A 19,847-nucleotide genomic window follows, 5' to 3' on the forward strand; every position below is an offset into this window, starting at 1 on the left:
GGGAAACTGTATTTTATATCTAAAAGTGATGAAGAAAGATCAAGTTTTAATTGATGCAATTTAAACACCGTACAAACAGCACATGTAGTCAGGATCGAACCAGGGTCTCTGACACTGTAAAGCAGCAACTCTACCACTGTGCCACCATGTTGCTTCCCTATACACCCCACTGTGCAAATACAACAAAGCTTTCATTTTTGCCTCCAGCTTTTCGGGAGAATATTGTAGCTTTTTGCAGTTACACCTACATCCTCCTGATCAACCCACTGGTGATTACTCTGGCAGTTAGTTCTGCCATTTCCTCCTCCACCTCCTCCTCCTCCACCTCCTCCTCCTCCTCCGCCTCCACCTCCATTCAAGACCAACTCACTCTTTTTGCTTTTGGAAAAGAACTTAAGAATAAGAAGTACTCAAACTTACCGTGTTCTAGCTGAGTCCATGTCCAATACTAGTTTTGCTAAATGTTTTCTCTGTTTTTGGATATTGGGGATGTCCACCTAAAAGAACAGAAACAAGTTGTATTTTTCTTTGTTTATACAGAATCTTCTACAGATAAGACATGTTTAATGTTGTAAACTCTCAAATGAAGAATCCAAACAAAGACAATGTGAAGGTAAGGCCATCGCAACAGTTACATTATTTAGGTGTAAAGGTAGCTGAATGTGCGATCTAATACTGGAGTATAAATGTGTTATGATAAAGAATCCATATTCCAAATGATGACTGGGCGAGAATTCTGTTCGTGTTCCCCCAAATGCCCAGCGTAACTGTATGGGATGATGTAAGCGTAGAACCGTTATTCCAGGGAACATGTTAATGCAGGGATGGCTGAGTTTAGTTTAGAGATATGGCATGGAATCAAACTCTTCCACCCACCGAGTCTACGCTAAACATTGATCACCCATATACATGAGTTCAATGTTATCCCACTTTCACATCTGTTCCCTTCACGCTAGCGACAATTTACAGTTAACCCTCAAACCCGTGCGTCGTTGGATAATGTTGGTGCAAAAATACTCAAAATGCGGGAGAATTTTGCAACAAAGCAGCCGATCAAGGAAATGTCGAATGGTTCATTGTTAGCTGAGGGCAGGTGACAACGAGGCACACTATCAGTAAAATTATTCAAGAGGACAGTTCAACTAGTCGGAGAACAAGTGTGGGGGCGGGACGGGGAGAGAGGGATTTTGTGTCTATCTTCAAAAAGACAATAGGGAACTGGACCTCCACGAACATTTGAGAGCATTCCTTACCTCAGCTAACACAAACAATGGCTCAATGACATCCCTTTCTATCTGTTGCTCAAACAGGATGAGTTCCTGGGCTAGTCTATCCTCTGTGTCTCCACACATCTTCAGCATCTTCCTGCATAACAGAAGGACAGAGGTCATGTTTGTATCATCGCAACTACCAATAAAGTCAACTGTGCCCTGATGAAACATGTTCTTCTCTTACTCTCCATTTAATTTTAGCTTTAATCAAAAAGCGACTGGGATTCCATCTGCATGTTTGTAACCTTCCAGAAGCAACAGAAACATTTTTGTAGCTTGGGTACATTCCCTTTTTCGTGCAAGGGAAGCCGGAGGTATATTCAGGAGAATTTTAATCAGTCCCTTTTAGCCAAATGCGGGTTCAACAAACTATTAACAAAGTACATTGTGGACAATTGAAATGGTACGTGAATAAACGTGATAAACATGCAGGTGGACATCTCATCATCTTCACCAATAATCTGCGTTATTGGTTCAACAATAACTCTGTTCTACACAAATGTTCAAACCGCTTCAGTTCTGTGGGACAAGTGTTAGTCAGCAGGATATTTGACTTGAACATTTCAGAAGATATCAACATTGAGTTCAACTTTTTAATAACTCTTAATGTGAGGACAGCAGAATGGCACAGCTGGTAGAGCCGCTGCTTCACTGCGCCAGAGACCAGGGTTCGATCCTGACTCCGGGCGCTGTCTGTGTGGAGTTTGCATGTTTACTGTGCCACCAGCACTAGGTAGGAAGGTTGGGAGATCAAGAACACACTCTTCACATGAGAGAACCACTTATTAATCTTGATACAGTTCTGCTCAGCCCATTATAGGAAAGTTCGCCTTAGAAATCGCCTAAGTGGGACAGGCCCTTTAATCTTCTCTGAACCCTTTCAGGCTTCACAACATCAAGCTTCCCCTTCTACATTTCTCTTCTAGATTTAACAGCAATTGTCAGATGCAAACTGATGCACAGGACGTGTCTAGAAAATAATTTGAATGTACATTTCTCTGCATGGGCACTTTATTACAACATATGACAAGGTCTGACAAGACCTTTCAATGTGATGAGAACGAGTTCTTACAGCAAGGCCACAGATCATTGGCTTGATTTTAGTCGTGACTGAACATACAGTGTAACTCTTGATGTTTTGTTCAAATATCACCCATGGAGATCCAGCCGCTCCAAGCTGCAGCCAAGACTTTGGCCAAAGCTAACAGAACGCATCATCCTGGGTGGATCTGATTGAAAACGGGCTTTGAAACTGTGCACTGTGTTGAACTTTCATGTTTAATTTTGGGTGATGCAACCCAAAACTAACTTCGAAGCTGCCAGCTTGGGAATTATGGTTAAGCTCCAGACCATTACACGCCTGAAACTGCTGGTGTATGTCTGACCACACAACAGCATAGCAAATCTCAAGCCATCACACATTGACATGGTTACTGAAAACCACTCTCTTTTAGTTTCACACTATTCAACAGTCAAATAGAACACTTGACCTGTTGCTAGTTTAGTTTGGTTTAGAGAGAGACACAGCGTGGAAACATGCCATTTGGCCCACTGAGTCTACACAGACCATCGATCACCTGTACACTAGCTCTTTGCTATCCTACTATTGCATCCTACATACTAGGGGCACTTATCGGAAGCCAATTAACCTGAAAACCTGTACGTCTTTGGGATTTGGGAGGAAACCAGAACACCCGGAGAAAACCCACGTGGTCACAGGAAGAACGAATAAACTCCGCACAGACAGTACCGGTAATCAGGATTGAACCCAGATCGCTGGCGCTGTAAGGCAGCAACTTTACTGCTGCACCATTGTGACGTCCCTCTTGTCCTTTGATCTCTTATCTTGATTAATATTTTTGAAGTTTAACAGGCACAGAACCGTCACAGATAAAGATGAATTGATTAAAATGGCGGTTCAGCTCAGGTAACTTACCACACATCCAGTTGTAGTATATTATTTAATATGACCGTATCTCAACAATTTCTATTCCCAAATTTCTTATTACCAGTTCATTATTTGTACACAAACATACGCGCTACGTGACGCGAGAACAAAATAATGATGTTTAACTGTTTCGGGGTTTCAGGAGCGGTGTACCAGTGAATATTGCACAAAAAAAGACTGCTTATTAAATTTACCGTTGAACCATGATTTGGACCATATTTAGACAAAGGAATTAATTGAATTAAATGTAACATCTCCAAGTTTGCGGATTACACAAAGCTGGGTGGCAGAGTGAGCTGCGAGGAGGATTCTATGAGACTGCAGGGTGACTTGGATAGGTTGGGTGAGTGGGCAGATGCATGGCAGATACAGTATAATGTGGATAAATGTGAGGTTATCCGCTTTCGTGGCAAGAACAAGAAGGCAGATTATTATCTAAATGGTGTCAGATTAGGAGAAGGGGAGGTGCAATGAGACCTGGGTGTGCATGTACATCAGTCATGTAAGCATGCAGGTACAGCAGGCAGTGAAGAAAGCGAATGACATGTTGGCCTTCATTGCAAGCGGATTGAGTATAGGAGCAAGGAGGTCCTACTGCAGTTATACAGGGTCCTGGTGAGATCACACCAGGAGAATTATGTACAGTTTTGGTCTCCTAATTTGAGGAAAGACATTGTTGCTATTGAGGGAGTGCAGCGTTGGTTCACCAGTTTAATTCCCGGGATGGCAGGACTGACATATGATGAAAGAATGGGTCGACTGGGCTTACATTCACTGGAATTCAGAGGGATGAGAGGACACTTGAAAGAAACATATAAAATTCCTAAAGGTTTGGACAGGCTAGAGACAGGAAAAATGCTCCTGATGTTGGGGGAGCCCAGACCAGGGGTTGTCACCATTTAAGAATAAAGGGTAGGCCATTTGAGTTGAGGAAAAAACATTTCACCCAGAGAGTTGTGAATCTGTGGAATTCTCTGGCACAGAAGGCTGTGGAGGCCAATTCACAGGATATTTTTGAGAGAGAGTTAGATACAGCTCAGGGCCAACGGAATCAAGGGATATGGGGAGAAAGCAGGAATGGAGTACTGATTTGGATAATCAGCCGTGAACATTTTGAATGGCGGTGCTGGTCCAAAGGGCTGAATGGCCTACTGCAGCTATTTTCTGTGTTTCTAGGGCCATCTGAACACATGCTTGTTTAAGCTGAGGAAGTGTGAAATATCTGAGTTTCAATATACTCTACAATTTCAGGGAGCATATTATTGCTACTCTTTGTAGCAGTCATGAAACCTTCAAACTTCCCAGTGTTAATATTGTAAACAACACAGATTAATATCAAACAGCTCTTCTTTCCTTTTAGAATATAAATATCATTAGTTAGCAGATATATTCAATACGAATATCGGCCGGCCCCACCTGCGCGACTTTTTCAACATGTTGAAAATCCAGCGGCGACCAGAACAAGGAACGACTCTTTGGGCGACTACTCACGACCATACAGGCTTCACCCCGCGACATGTCACCAGGATGTCGCCTGTATAGTCGTGAGTCGTCTCCTCAGTCGCCTAAAGAGTCGTAGTGTCTTTTTGGTCGTCGTTGAATTTTCAACATGTTGAATATTTCAGCGACCTGCAACAACCTATAACGGGTGCCGGCAGTAGCGGAAAAGTTGCATAAGTGGGACAGGCCCTTTAGATCATTTGTATCGAATCTACAATGTCAAATCAAGTATATAAATGGCTTACCCCAGCAAAGAGTCTTCACCCAGAATTGTAGACCCTTCCACTAAACATTGTGCCAATGTTGTTAATGGCAGCTTCTTCTGTAGGCATGATCAACATGATTTATAATTAGATCTGATCGGCAGTGATTACCAGGCAGGATAATGTAACTAATACCCTGGGTCTTTTTAGACTATAGAATTTAGAGATAGGGCGTGGAAATAGGCCCTTCGGCCCAGCGAGTCCGCGCCGTGCACCCCGTGCACTAACACTATCCTACACAATAGGAACAATTTACAAATTTACTGAAGCCAAATAACCTACAAACCTGTACATCTATGGAGCGTGGGAGGAAACCAGAGCACCCAGAGAAATCCCACGCAGTCCCAGGGAGAACGTACCAAACTCCGTACCCACAGCACCCGTAGTCAGGATCGAACCCGGGTCTGTGGCAGGGTGAGGCAGCAACTCTACCGCTGCACCACTGGGACATTCCTTTATTTTCTATCACGAGATGTAATTCTATTCACATGAGTAAATGTTCACTGGCCACTATTTACTGTTGCATTTGGTAACTTTGCTGCCACTGTTTTAAAAACCTTCCATCATTTGATCTTTAACTAATTGATAATAAATCGCTTGTTAAATTTACAATTAATTCCATCCAATAAGATGTTAATTTTAAACAAAATATTAAAGCTGCAGGAAAAGCAGGCAAGTCAGGACCATTATAAATCTACATTTCAGGAGAATATTCTTCTTTAAAATTACAAACTTTAAAATGATATTTTCCAGGTGCATAGACAGACACTTGTTGCTGTATGGAATAGAATCTATAGGGATGTAATATTCAGTGATAATTTAGTTTAGTTTAGTGAGGAGATACAGCATGGAAACAGGCACCAGCTGCTAAGTTATTCCGCACTTACTGCCTACATTAGGGTCAATTTACAGAAGCTAATTAAACTCCAAACTCGCACAGCTTTGGGATGTGGGAGGAAACTGGAACACCCGGAGGAAACCCACACAGTCGCAGGGAGAACGTGCAAACTCCACACAAACAGTACTTGAGATCAGGATCAAACCTGGGTCTTTGGTGCCGTGAGACAGCAACTCTACCAGTTGCGACACTACGCCACCCTAGAATAGTATAGAATGATCGAACCATATCTGCTGCTCATTAAGAAAAACACTAAGGGCTGGAGAAACTCAGCAGGTCAGGCAGCATCTGTGGTCTGATGAAGGGTCCCAACCCAAAGCATGGCCTGCCCATTGCCGGCACAGATGCTGCCTGACTTGTTGACTTCTTCCAGCACTTTGTGCTTGGATCAAGATTCCAGCACCTGCAGTTCCTTGCTCCTCCAATCAGTCATATGTCTCAATCAGAACAAAAATATACATTAAATGGAAACATAAATAGGCCATCTGTTCAATAGCTTTTACATTCCTGCACTAGTCTTGTATTTCTTGATTTCACAGCAGGTCAGGCAGCATCTCTGTAGAAGATGGATAGGTGACGTATTGGTTCCCTCTGAAGATGGTTCCTGACTTGAAGCATCACTTTAGTTTATCTTAGTCTAGAGATACAGCATAGAAACAAGCACCTGAGCTCACCAAGCCCACCCCAACCAATAATCACCACTACATTAATTCCATCCTACACACACACACACACAGGGACAATTTACAGAAGCCAATTACCTACAAACTTGCAGGTCTTTGCAACGTGGGGGGAAACTACACCACCCGGGGTCACAGGGAGAACGTACAAACTCCGTATAGACAGCACCCATGGTCAGGATCGAACCCGGGTCTCCGATGGTGGGAGGCAGCAACTGTGTTGCCCCTATCCATGCTCTCCAGAGGGGCTACCTGACCCGCTGAGTTATTGCAGCACTGTGTGTGTGTCATTGAGTGGGACTCCTTTCATTTGAGAATAAAATGCATCTACAACAGTGTTCTGGGTTACCAAACAAGCGAAGAACAGTTTGGGAAAGAGTTTGGGTTAACATCCATTTACAATTCATTTCTCCGAGGCTCGCTGATGCATATACGGTCGGTCGATTCAGTGGACAGTAATGAATGGAAACGTACCGATCTTTTGTCGCCGTCCACACCTTGTTGGCCCTGGAGACATGCTGTGAGTTTTTTATGAGTGCTGTGTGAGACTTGTTTTACCAACTCGAGACGTTTCTCCACCTGTTTAATGAAAAGGTTTTTACAGTGAAAACAAAATCAAAATCACATAAACCAAACGGGATGCAAATAGATTGTTTTCTTCTGCTCACATTTCATATTAAACAACGTACTTTAGACGTTAGACATTCGAGATACAGAGCAGAAACAGGCCCTTCAGCCCATCGAGTCTGTGCCGACCAGCGATCACCCCGTACACCAGCACTATCCTAAATACTGGGGACAATTTACAATTTCACCAAAGCCAATTAACCCACAAACCTGTCTGTCTTTGGAGTGTGGGAGGAAACCAGAGCACCTGGAGAAAACCCACCTAGTCACAGGGAGAAAGTACAAACTCTGTACAGACAGCATCCATAGTCAGGATCAAACCTGGGTCTCTGGCGCTGTAAGGCAGCAACTCTACCACTGTGTCACTGTGCAGCTCAGTAAATTAATTCTGTAATATTGATTTGGGGATTTTAAATCTCCACTTCAAACATATGGTAGTTTTTGTAACAATTAATCTCTTTTCACTTCCCAAGTATTTGACGGCATGTCAAGGTTACTTTCTGCAGTAAAGACAATCAAATTCTGCAACGAGTGTGTCAACTCTGCAGCCTAGCCCAAGCATCATTTATCCTTTCTAACCGCAATAAAGAGGTGACCTAAAATATCTCACCGTGAACGGCACAGACAACAGATGGTGTCGAATCCATCTGACTCTTTCTGTGTTAGTTACAGAATGGGATCTGCAATTATGCATTATAATCGCTCCACTCTTTCAAATCTCGACTTCAAATTTCTCGACTCCTGCAGTAACATTTGACAATTGTAATTCATGTATTGTATGCCATGACTGTTACACTGTGAATGAATGGACTGTGAATTGTCCTTTAAAACCGAGATCATGTATTGTATCTGCCGCTGACTGGGAGTTAGATGTGGCACGCCAGGGGATCAAAGGGTATGCTTTTTGGATGTCAGCCTTGGTGGCACGTGCAGGCTCAAACTAACTCCTGCACCTATTTTCTAAACTCTAAATGCTATTCACTGTGCTCACGTGACAATAAACTAAAACATTATTACATTGGCTTGAGTGATAGGGGTGGCACAGTGTCACAGCTCCAGAGCCCCGGGTTCAAACCTGACTACAGGTGCTGTTTGTGTGGAGTTTGTATGTTCTCCATGTGTCCGTGTGGGTTTTCTCTGGGTACTCCAGTATCCTCCCACACTCCAAAGACGTACAGGTTTTCAGGTTAATTGGCTTGGGTAAAAAAAAAAAAATTGACTCTAGTGTGTTGGACAGTGTTAGTGTACGGGGTGATTGCTGGTCGGCACGGACTCAATGGGCCTATGTCCCACAAGGAGGAACTCAGGAAACGTATTATCCTGAGAAAGTAGTTCTGAGCAAATTGATCCAGCTGTGATACTGACTGACATCATCCTTTAGGTTTTAAAAGCTGACGCATGGGTTTAATTTTCCTAAAATTCTCCATATTCGGGGAAGATTCCATTAGATTGCAAAATTGGAGATTCAAAACAGAATGGGGAGGAAAGGCAGGGAACTACAGAGTTGTTCACTTAACATCTGGCAATGGGGGAATATTGGAAGCTACTATTAAAGATGTTGCAGCAGTTCATTTAGAAATAAACTCAACGTAATTAGGCAAGTCAATGTTTTGTGTGAATCCTTTGCAGACTCTTGACCCATGGTTAGGGAATCAAGAACCGAAGGACATAGGTTTAAGGTGAGAGGGACAACATTTAATAGGAACATGAGGAGCAACTTTTTCACTCAGAGGGTGGTGGGTTTAGGGAACGAGCTATCAGACATGGTAGTTGAGGCAGATATTGTAACAGAATTTAAAGGACATTCGGACTGATACATGGATAGAAAAGGTTTATCTCAGATGGGCATCCTGGTTGGTATGGACTGGTTGGGCCAAAGGGCCTGATTCTGTGCTGGATGACTAAGTAATATGTAGACAAAGTGATGTACTTGGATCTCCAGAAGGTATATGATAAGTTGCTGCAAAAACAGCTGCAAGATAAGTTGCCTAAAATGAAAGAGAAAGTAGAAATAAATAGTGCAGGGAGGAATTGCAGATGCTGGTTTACACCAAAGATAGACACAAAGTGCCGGAGTAACTCAGCGGGACAGGCAGCATCTGGGTAAATAGGTCTATTTGTGACTGGAGAGATGCAAGGTGTGGTGTGCTGCAAGAATTGGGGCCAGGGTTTAATTGTTTTCCATTTTATATGATGAATTGCTGAAGGCACAGAAAGGACTGCCTGATATTGCTGATGATACAAAGGAACATATCAATATATGTGGTGAAGAGGATATGGGAGCCTGTAAAGGGATATAGGTAGGTTGTGAGTTGACAACAATTTGGCAGATGGATTACAAGAGCCAAGAGTGCTTAACTGTTATAAATACCGACAATGGACCAATTACATTCTTACTTGCAGCAGTTTACCAAGCCTGTAAACGCAACACACAGATAAATGTCATCATTACAAAATTCAGTAATCTAATAACTATAATTTGATAGCAAAAAAAATCTGGTCCATAGTGGAATGAAAGGTACGGTCTGTAGATCGTTTATTTTTAATAAGGAAAATGAGAATAAAAACAAGCATATTTCCTAAATGTTGAGAGATGACAGGGGTCTGAGATGCATGAGTGACAGAAGACTAGTATGCAGGGCCAGCAAGTAATCTGGAAAGCTAACGGCGTGGAATTGTATATTGTTAGGGCTTGGTTTGGATATTTGATTAGAAATCTTGTGGAAAGACTTTGTCCAATTGTTTGAAGTTAACAATTGGACAAAGTCTTTCCACAAGAGCACACATTAAACAAACCAGAAGATGTACATTAAATGGTACATGGTTTTACACAGTTAGAGGAGAATTTGCTGGACCGTATCATTACAAAAATAGATCAAAAATAAATCAAGGGTTAATGGATTTTTGCAAAAACAAGGGATTAAGGAGGTGATAACAAATAGTTTAGAAAGTTGCCATTAACTTCACATCTTGTGCTCTGTGTCTGATTGGCACTGCTTCAAGCAAACTGGTTTTACTGCTGTTTATACCTGAACAGTGCAAGGCTCGGTTTATCAGGATGAATAAACTGGAAATTAAAAGGGATTAGATACTCTGTCAGGCAATAGTATTGGGTTGAGAGTATTCGATGATACTTTTAGTATAATTGTAGAGAGATGCCCGGATACATGAACAATCCGGCTGTGGTTTTATTAAGTAAAATGGATGAACAAATGTTACCTGAAGCAAATCTTCATTCAATACTTCTGTCTTTTCAGCTCTGCAACAGAGGAAGAAGTTGTATTGTAATAAACCCAGACGTACAGAACAAGTGTACAAACCTTTCCAAAATTAACCTTTAAACAGCTCATGCCACATTGTGAATGCAATGTTAAAGTCACATTCATATCATACGGCTGAGAATTATCCGTACAATGTTTATTTACTTAAACTATGACTTTTCTGGTTGCAATTTTGGTACTAAATAGAGAGCCCTTTTCAGAGCATCTCCCATAAGCATAAATTTAAAGTTGAAATATCCTTGATAAATCAGTTACATTCAATTGTATTTAATTATATTTGTTTTAGTCTGTTTTACAAGTATGGAGATGCAAGGAACTGCAGATACTGTGAACAAACGCAACGTGCTGGAGTAACAGTGGGTCGGGCAACATCTGTGGAGGGAATGGAAAGATGGCGGTTGTAGCAATCAGAATTCAGGTTGCTGGAAGCTGTTGAGGGACAATTTCACAGCATGAATTTGAAAGATTCCAAGACGGGTCCTGGAATCTTTCCAACACGGAAACACGGAGACCAAGGAATGTAACGTAAATATTGTGTCAGTATCATTATTATTCCACATCTGAGGCGAAGATGTTACCGATTTCAGCATCTAAAATCTGATCTTAAGAAATCAGCAATGGAAAGAGGCCCTTCGACCCACTGAGTCCATGCCTACCAATGTTCACTGGTATGCACTCGCAGTCTGAAGAAGGGTTCCAACCCGAAACGTCACCTATTCTTTTTCTCCAGAGATGCTGCCTGACTTGCTGAGTTACTCCAGCTTGTCGTGTCGATCATCAGTTCACACTGTTCTATGTTATTCCACTCCCTACACACGCGGGGCAATTTACAGAAGCGTCTTTGGGGATGTGGGAGGAAACCGCAGTAGCAGGATTAAACCCACGTGGTCCAAGAGAGAACATATAAACTCCATACAGACAGCACCCAAGCTCAGGATCGAACCAGGGTCTCGTGCACTAAGAGACAGCAGCTCTACCCGCTGCGCTGCTGTGCTGCATTTTGTGTCCATTTTACGGAAAAAAAAAAAACAAATGATGTATACATTTTTCTCACTGGTGGCTTGTGTTTTTAATATTTTGACTATGTCATAGCCATAAAATTACATTATTATTTGCTTCATTATCTGAGAAACCAGTGGACACGATATTTCTGAAAGTAAATGCTGACATTGCTAATATTGGTAAATGCAGTCTGCAGATATCTAACTTTCATTAGTAGTGAGTGATTTCTCTAATATAATTACAAAAATATTACAGGTATGTTCTAAGCACATTTCATTAACACAAAAGCAAACAGCAAGGTTAGCACCTGAATGAAACCCAACACATTCTACAGCATTTGCTGCAGTTAATGCCCTTGAACTAAACGTCCCTTGGCAATGCAGCATTATCAACACAATCTGCACTAATCCATTATAGTGAGAATGCGCAGAGTTCTGTATATTGGGAGACATTGATATTTATAGCAATTCCCAGATTAATTATAGGCATCCTATATTTTTGCTCTGCATTATATAATTCTCAATACTGCGATGTTGTGCCACAGTGAGGAGGGTTCAGACCTCAGTTTCTTCTTCATCATCCTGTAGATGCTTCCAAGGTAATGGAGGAATTCGAGGAACCGGATGAAATACCGAATCTTTGAAAAGTCGGCAGTCAGAACTTCTTCTCTCGAGCCACAGAGGCAAGAATACGGCACACTGCTTCTATCTTCATTGACCAAAGGCATCTTGAAATGCAACGTTATCTTGCAGGTTCAGATTGCAATAGTGTTTTTAAATCATTGTTTTTAAATAACTTTTTTTGCTATTTCTCGGTAATTGCATCTACAAGACGAGCAGTTCGAAACCCGGTCTTTCAGCAGACTGGCCAGAGTACTGAGTCAGCTTGCAGTTGCAGGTTTACTGAATGTTCACTGCCTTCCTGATTCACTGCTCCATCCTGCAATACCCTGAATTTTAAGGTCAAAGCTATTCAGTCTATGCGAAGAAAAAAAGCTGCAGTTGATGTACACACTAGACTGATCATCAGAGAAGATTAACTCCTGGCTGACTGTCTTTAGACTTTAGAGATACAACGCAGGAAACAGGCACTTTGGCCCACCGACTCAGCACTGACCAGCGATCACCCCGTACACGAGCATTATTCTACAGACAATTTACAATGTATACCAGAGCCAATTTACCTACAAACCTGTACGTCTTTGGAGTGTGGGAGAAATCGGGAGCATCTGGAGAAAATCCACATCGTCACAGGGAGAACGTACAAACTTCGTACAGACAACACCAGTAGTCAGGATCGAACCTGGGTCTCTGGCGCTGTAAGGCAGCTGCTCCACTGTGCCGCCTGTCATTTGAATACTTCTCAGATTACATCCTTGTGGCATACCGCCAGCTATTTTCATTTCAACTGCTAACAAATCTCTTTTTTTTTTGGCACTAAATGTCTTGAAAAAATGTGTGGCAAAGCAGGCTAATTGTCCTTTAAATACACTTGTTAGTAATCAAATGAAAATTGTACTCAATCTCTTTGGTTGGATTAGGCTTATTATTGTCACATGTAGGGAGGTACAGTGAAAAGCTTTGTTTGCATGCTAGATCAGATATTCCGTGCATAAATACAATCTGGTCAAACACGTTTGATAAAGCAAGGGTGTAGATAGAGCTAAGGATAAGATAAGAGTGCAGAATATAGTTCCCAACATTGTTAAGGGGCTGTCCCACATCGGCGACTTAATCTGCGAGTTCTGGCGAGTTTACCCTCGACTCATACTCACAGCGTGATCGACACAAGATCGTAAGAGGTCTTTGTAACTCTCCTTCAAGCTCGAGAGTGGTCCCCGTGTACTCGAGGCCTCATCTAGGTCGTGGCTTATTTTTCAACATGTTGAAAAATGCCCACAAATAAAAAAAGGTCGCCATGGAAAAAATCGACACTTCTTTTACTCGTAGGTTTAGTCGTAGTAGGTCAGAGTAGGTCGGCATGTTAGTCGTAGGTAATCGAGGGTAGTCGAAGGTAGTCGTAGATAGTCTCCATCATAGTCGAAGGGAGGTCGAAGGGAGGTTGGCTTCACTCTCCACTATTCGGTGTACAATTTTCCCGAAGTTAGTGGTAGCTAGTCATAGCTAGTCGAAGCTGGTCTTCAACATAGTCGAAGGAGGTCTTCAACATTACAGTTCAAGAGAAAGTTAGATTTAGCCCTTAGCTCTTAGGGCTAAATCTAATCAAGGGATATGGGGAAAAAGCAGGTACAGGGTACTGATTTTAGATGATCAGCCATGATCACTATGAATGGCGGTGCTGGCTCGAAGGGCCGAATGGCCTCCTCCTGCACCTATTTTCTATATTTCTATGTTTCTACTGAAGGAGGCAACTTATTGAGATCAAGATGAAGCATCAATTAAATGATTCCTAACACAGAGAGACACATACAGAGGGAATTTTGCAATATTGAAAGATCATGTTTCATTCACAATGTTTTGTGAACTAATTTATCCCCATTGTACAATTAACTGCTCCTTTATAAAAGAAAGTTAAGTGATATTTTCTGTCATTTACGCCTTTGAAATTTGTTTGAAGGGAAATCTAACTTATAATTTTCTAAAGTGATTGCAGCTGCAAAATCTTGGCTCCTGACACAAAATGAATGTAAACACTACCTCATTAGACTGTTTTTCTGGCATCCAAACTTCCACCTCTGAGGATATGTTTCCAGCGGGCGGCAGCTTTCACACATTCAATAATGGACAACAATGGTGTGACGTTAATCTGTCCCGGACAACAAGTATTTGTTCATGTCAAACAACCCGAGACAAAATGTCACCAAGATAGACGCAAAAAGCTGGAGTAAAGGGCCTGTCGCACGAGCATGCGACTGCATGCGGCAAGCGCGACCTAACGTGGTCGCTTGAGCCGTACGGCCTCGCGGGGCCGGTCCCACTTCGATCGCCGGAGCCGTATGGAGTTGTGCGGAGCTGTTCCCGACATCGCGCGGGGCTCCGAAAAACTGACACTGTCCAAAAATTCTGCACGGCAACGGCCTGCCGGCCCGCAACCGCATTGAAGCCGCACGCACCGCCTCGATGGGCGTGCACAGCGTCTCAACGCCGTACGCAGCTTCTTGACGGCGTACGTGTTTGCTCGAACTTCACGTCAACTCGTACGGGATCACGCGACCTCCACGCGGCCCCCGCTTCCGGTTTGGTCGAGCTCGCCGCTTGCAGTCGCATGCTGGTGGGACAGGCCCTTTTCTCCAGAGATGCTGCCTGACCTGCTGAGTTATTTTGTGTCTATCTTCAGTGTAAAACAGCATCTGCAGTTCCTTCCTGCCCAAAACGTGGAAATGCTGGGAATGTTTATAATTAGTGGTTTATTATTGTCACGTGTACCGAGGTGCAGCAAAAAGCTTTGTTGTTCCGACAAAGATTCTGCAAAAAGACTACATGATTACAACCAAGCCATCTAGAAACAATTAGACAGGTACATGGGTGGGATATGTAGTTGCCCCCCATGTCCGTGCCAACCAGCAATCACCCCTACACTAGTTTTATCCTAGAAAGTAGGGACAATTTACAGAAGCCAATTAAGCTGCAAACTTGCATGTTTTTGGAGTGTGGGAGGAAGCTGGAACACAGGGAGAAGACACAAACTCTGTACAGACAGCACACGTAGTCAGGATCGAACGTGGGTCTCTGGCCCTGTAAGGCAGCAACTCACTGTGCCAGCCTGCGCTTGTGTTGGGAGTAGTTAGCACAGCCCAGCGTATGTGAAAGCAAACAGCTAATGGATGTCTGTGTTCAAGAAGGGTCTGAAGAAGGGTTTCGGCCCGAAACGTCACCTATTTCCTTCGCTCCATAGATGCTGAGTTTCTCCAGCACTCTGTGAAACGCTATCCATGTTCTCCATAGTTTCTCCAGCATTTTTGTGCAGCTAATGAATGTCTGTTGAGTTAGTGGTTCACTGGTGCATCAGGGGATGGGGAGGGGAATGACATGTTGTGTCAGAGTGCTGAGCAAACAACATCTGCTGTGTACACAGTGTCCACTGGCAGAATGTACAGACCTCATGTCAAGACTACAACACTACCTGCAGCTGCGTTTTCAGCTCAGTGAAACTCAGCATCACTCGCTGTGTTCATATCAAGCGAGCCAATGTCCAGATTGATTTAGTGTCATGGAGTCGTACAGCATGAAAACAGGCCCTTCGGCCCAACTTGCCCACACCAACCAACATGCACAGGGGGGCATGGTGGCGCAGCGGTAGAGTTGCTGCTTTACAGCGCCAGAGACCCAGGTTCGATGCTGTCTGTACTGAGTTTGTACGTTCTCCCCATGACCTGCGTGGGTTTTCTCCAGGGAGCTCGGTTTCATCCCACACTCCAAAGTTTGTAGGGCTAATTGGCTTGTGAAAACTGTAAATTGTCCCTGGTGTGTATGTGTGCGGGGATCGCTGGTCGGCACGGACATGGTGGGCCAAAGGGCCTGTTTCCGTGCTGTGTCTCTAAAACTGAAAAGATTAAACCTCAGTGGGGTGAGGCAGCATTTCTGGAGAACATAGATAGGCGCTGTTTCAGGCCGAGACCCTTCGTAGGAGCTTGTGTAGAAATTCACTGATGGTTTTGCCACAATTGCTGGCCGAGAATGCACATCAACAACAAGGGAAGAAATTATGATTTGCTTTCTGCACTAAACATTAATAGAATGACATCTAAAATAAGCACGTGATCTAAACGCCAGAGGACTGCACTCTTCCACACAATGGAGGGGAGGAGGGAATAGAAACACTTGTGTTCACAGTTGTGTCACCAGCAGTTATCGCAGCAGCAACACTTTGACACAAGGCAGCCTGTGCCAATACAGAGGGGTCTTCTCACTCACCTACCCGCATTCACAGTTGACTTGTCAGGATTGCTCATATCCTCTCCTGCAGCATTAATGTGTTAAAGTGACCCTCTTTTTATACCAGCTGCTGAGAAAGATTTTATTTGGTTTTAGCAAACATCGGTTCACAATCCTTCTCACCACTCACTAATGATAAAAGTGGTCTTGATTGATGAGTTGGGCAGAAGGGACAGAATCCTATAACTCTATAGGAATGGTGTTTCTATTAGATCTTTTCATAAGTTCAAAGTTTCTAGGAGCAGAAACAGGCCATTCGGCCCATTAAGTCTATTCCACCATTCACCCATGACTGATCTGTCTTTCCCTCTCCACCCCATTCTCCTCCCTTCGCACTATCGCCCTTCATACCCTTACGAATCAAATCAAGTTAAATCAAGACCCAATCCACTTGTCTCTTCCCATTCCCACACTGACCTTTCTGTCCTCCACCTCCTCCATTGCCAAAGTGAGGATCAGATCCACATATCCCGCTTCTGTAGCTTAAACCCAACGGTATGAACACGTGTAGCTGGGACATTGTTGGCTGGTGTGGGCAAGTTGGGCCGAAGGGTCTGTTTCTACACTGTATCATTCAATTACTCTTTGACTCTATCCATCTTCTCCTGAAGTTCTCCCAGGGAGTGCAGAGAAGGTTCACCAGACTGATTCCTGGGATGTCAGGACTTTCATATGAATAAAGACTGGATAGACTTGGTTTATACTCTCTAGAATTTAGGAGATTGAGAGGGGGATCTTATAGAAACTTACAAAATTCTTAAGGGGTTGGACAGGCTAGATGCAGGAAGATTGTTCCCGATGTTGGGGAAGTCCAGGACAAGGGGTCACAGCTTAAGGATAAGGGGGAAATCCTTTAAAAACGAGATGAGGAGAACTTTTTTCACACAGAGAGCGGTGAATCTCTGGAACTCTCTGCCGCAGAGGGTAGTTGAGGCCAGTTCATTGGCTATATTTAAGAGGGAGTTAGATGTGGCCCTTGTGGCCAAGGGGATCAGGGGGTGTGGAGAGAAGGCAGGTACAGGATACTGAGTTGGATGATCAGCCATGATCATATTGAATGGCGGTGCAGGCTTGAAGGGCCGAATGGCCTACTCCTGCACCTAATTTCTATGTTTCTATGTTTCTATGTTTCTATGACCCTCTCAGTTACTCCAGCATTTTGTATTTTTTTTATATACATAAAAGCAAAGTCAGAATTAAAAAGTATTAATTCAGTTATTGTTGAACTGAGGTAAATTTATGATGCATTTGATTTACAAGAATAGCCTTCGCTAAATAGTCTCTTCTATTGGTTAAATCTCCAATCTGCTTGTGCACCAGAACGCCCAGCTTGTTTATACATCTACACAAAGGTAACTCTAACACTGTCCACCAGAGGGCAGTTCACTCTCTCCACCATTCAAATGACAATTCCACCATGATGTGTTTGATGAATGGTCCCGGCCCGAAACGTTACCTGTTCAAGTTGTCCAGAGATGCTGCCTCACCCACTGAGTTACTCCAGCACCTTGTGTCTTTTATTGAAAACCAGCACCTGCAGTTCCTTGCATATTTCAACCATTATTGCATTTTTAATTTGTGAGATTTTTTCTACAATATATATATAGACTGATCTTAAATAGTTTCTAAAATTCATGTGATAGGAGCAGAATTAGACTATTCGGCCCATCAAGTCTACTCTGCCATTCTATCATGTATTTCCTCTCTTTCCCCATTCTCCTGCCTTCTCAGCATAACCTCTGACACTCGTCCTCATCGAGGATCTATCTATATCCACCTTAAAAATGTTCATTGACTTGGCCTCCACAGCTGTCTATGGCAATTAATTTTACAGATTCACTCTGTACACAGTGCTGTTTATTCTAAAAACATGAATTAAAATTTCAACATCAGTATTCATATATTATCGTTATTATATCATTAGTCAAAATACTAAGCAAAATACAAATTGCTTTGAAATATAGAAAGAAAGAACTACAAATGCAGGTCTGAAGAAGGGTCCCGACCTAAAACGTCACCCATCCTTTGTCTCCGGAGATGCTGCCGGATCAGTTGAGTTACTCCAGCACTTGTGTCTATCTTTGCTTTAAAATATACTCAGTAGCGCTAAACTCTAGATCTCGTGGCCTTCAAACATAAAACACAGATGAAAGGACATAAAACAGAATAGCAGAGATTTTTACATCGATGCATAGTGAGATTGTAAATGCATAAGCCATGTCAGAATTGTATGAAATTCATAGTCTACAGGACTGCATTGAACCGACCAACCACCCCATCCCTCCCCCAAGTGGCGGAACAGCATGATGGCGCAGCGGTATGGTTACAGTGCCAGAGGTACGATCCGGACTATGGCGTTGTCAGTACAGAGTTTGTCGTTCTCCCCGTGACCTGCGTGGGTTTTCTCCAGGATCTCTGGTTTCCTCCCACACTCCAAAGATGTACAGGTTTATAGGCTAATTTTATTGATATGGTTGTAAATTGTCTCTAGTGTGTGTAGGATAGTGCTAATGTGCCGGGATCACTGGTTGGCGCGGACTCAGTGAGCCGAAGGGCCGGGTTTTCCATGCTGCTTCTCTGACAACAAAATACTTAAAGCAGGTTCTTCAAAGCTCTGGACACTGTTACTATCTCCTCAGTGAACCAACATCAATAACATATTGTTACCGTCATAACCAGTGAAGAACATCAAAACTGCAGATGCTGGAGAAGGGTTTTGGCCCGAAACGTTGCAAAAAAGCTTCGCTCCATAGATGCTGCTGCACCCTGAGTTTCTCCAGCTTTTTTTGTGCCCATCAATAACGTTTGTTTAAGAAGGAACTCGCAGATGCTGGAGAATGAAGCTTACACAAAAAAGCTGGAGAAACTCAGCGGGTGCAGCAGCATCTATGGAGCGAAGGAAATAGGCAACGTTTCGGGCCGAAACCCAGAAATAACATATTAATTAGGTTAATATTTCCATAATCTCGAAAAAAACATTGAAGTCATACTTCTACAATGCGCTAAAAGATGATTTTAATACATCAAATTTCAAAAAGTCCCTACAGTGGGAGGGGGGGGGCACACTCGGTTGCTCCACTCCTTCGCTGGGTACCGCCAAGGCCAGTAATCATATGATCGCTCAGCCCCACCTCCCCCCCCCCCCCCCCCCCACTTTCAAAAACGCTCCCGGCCCCTGGTTCAGACGGAGTGCACTGCCAGATATGAGCGGGGATCTGAGGCCAGTTGTCCGTGATGTCTGGATCGCAATGCTCAGCGCTTCGTGTTTTGGAGTTGGCTAATGTTAGGGATTTGTTATTAGCCTGATTTGTAATTAGTTGACAAAACCTTAATTTATTAATCCGGAATATCCAGGGGGATGGGATAAGTGTAATATTAAAATGACATGCAAGATGTCAGGCTGTCTGTCACAACATACAGCCCAGATAACACATTATTTCCTTCAGTTAAATATTGGGAAGGTAGCACTATTGTCATTTGCC

At 43.1% G+C, this 19,847-nt stretch overlaps 1 protein-coding gene across 7 annotated transcripts in view; it reads right to left on the reverse strand.

Moving 5' to 3' along the window:
• LOC129708090 (rho GTPase-activating protein 44-like) overlaps positions 1-19,847 on the reverse strand; it is a 161,627-nt gene that overhangs the window by 55,780 nt on the left and 86,000 nt on the right. For all 7 annotated transcript variants that reach the window (XM_055653643.1, XM_055653642.1, XM_055653641.1 and 4 more), the window contains exons 2-6: positions 10,407-10,446; positions 7,035-7,139; positions 4,965-5,041; positions 1,254-1,365; positions 421-497 (exon numbers count right to left, since the gene is read on the reverse strand). In XM_055653643.1, coding sequence (XP_055509618.1) covers positions 421-497; positions 1,254-1,365; positions 4,965-5,041; positions 7,035-7,139; positions 10,407-10,446 — 411 coding nt within the window. The remainder of the gene's footprint in view (positions 1-420; positions 498-1,253; positions 1,366-4,964; positions 5,042-7,034; positions 7,140-10,406; positions 10,447-19,847) is intronic.

This window comes from Leucoraja erinacea, chromosome 23, assembly GCF_028641065.1.
Source record: "Leucoraja erinacea ecotype New England chromosome 23, Leri_hhj_1, whole genome shotgun sequence".
NCBI lineage: Eukaryota > Metazoa > Chordata > Chondrichthyes > Rajiformes > Rajidae > Leucoraja > Leucoraja erinaceus.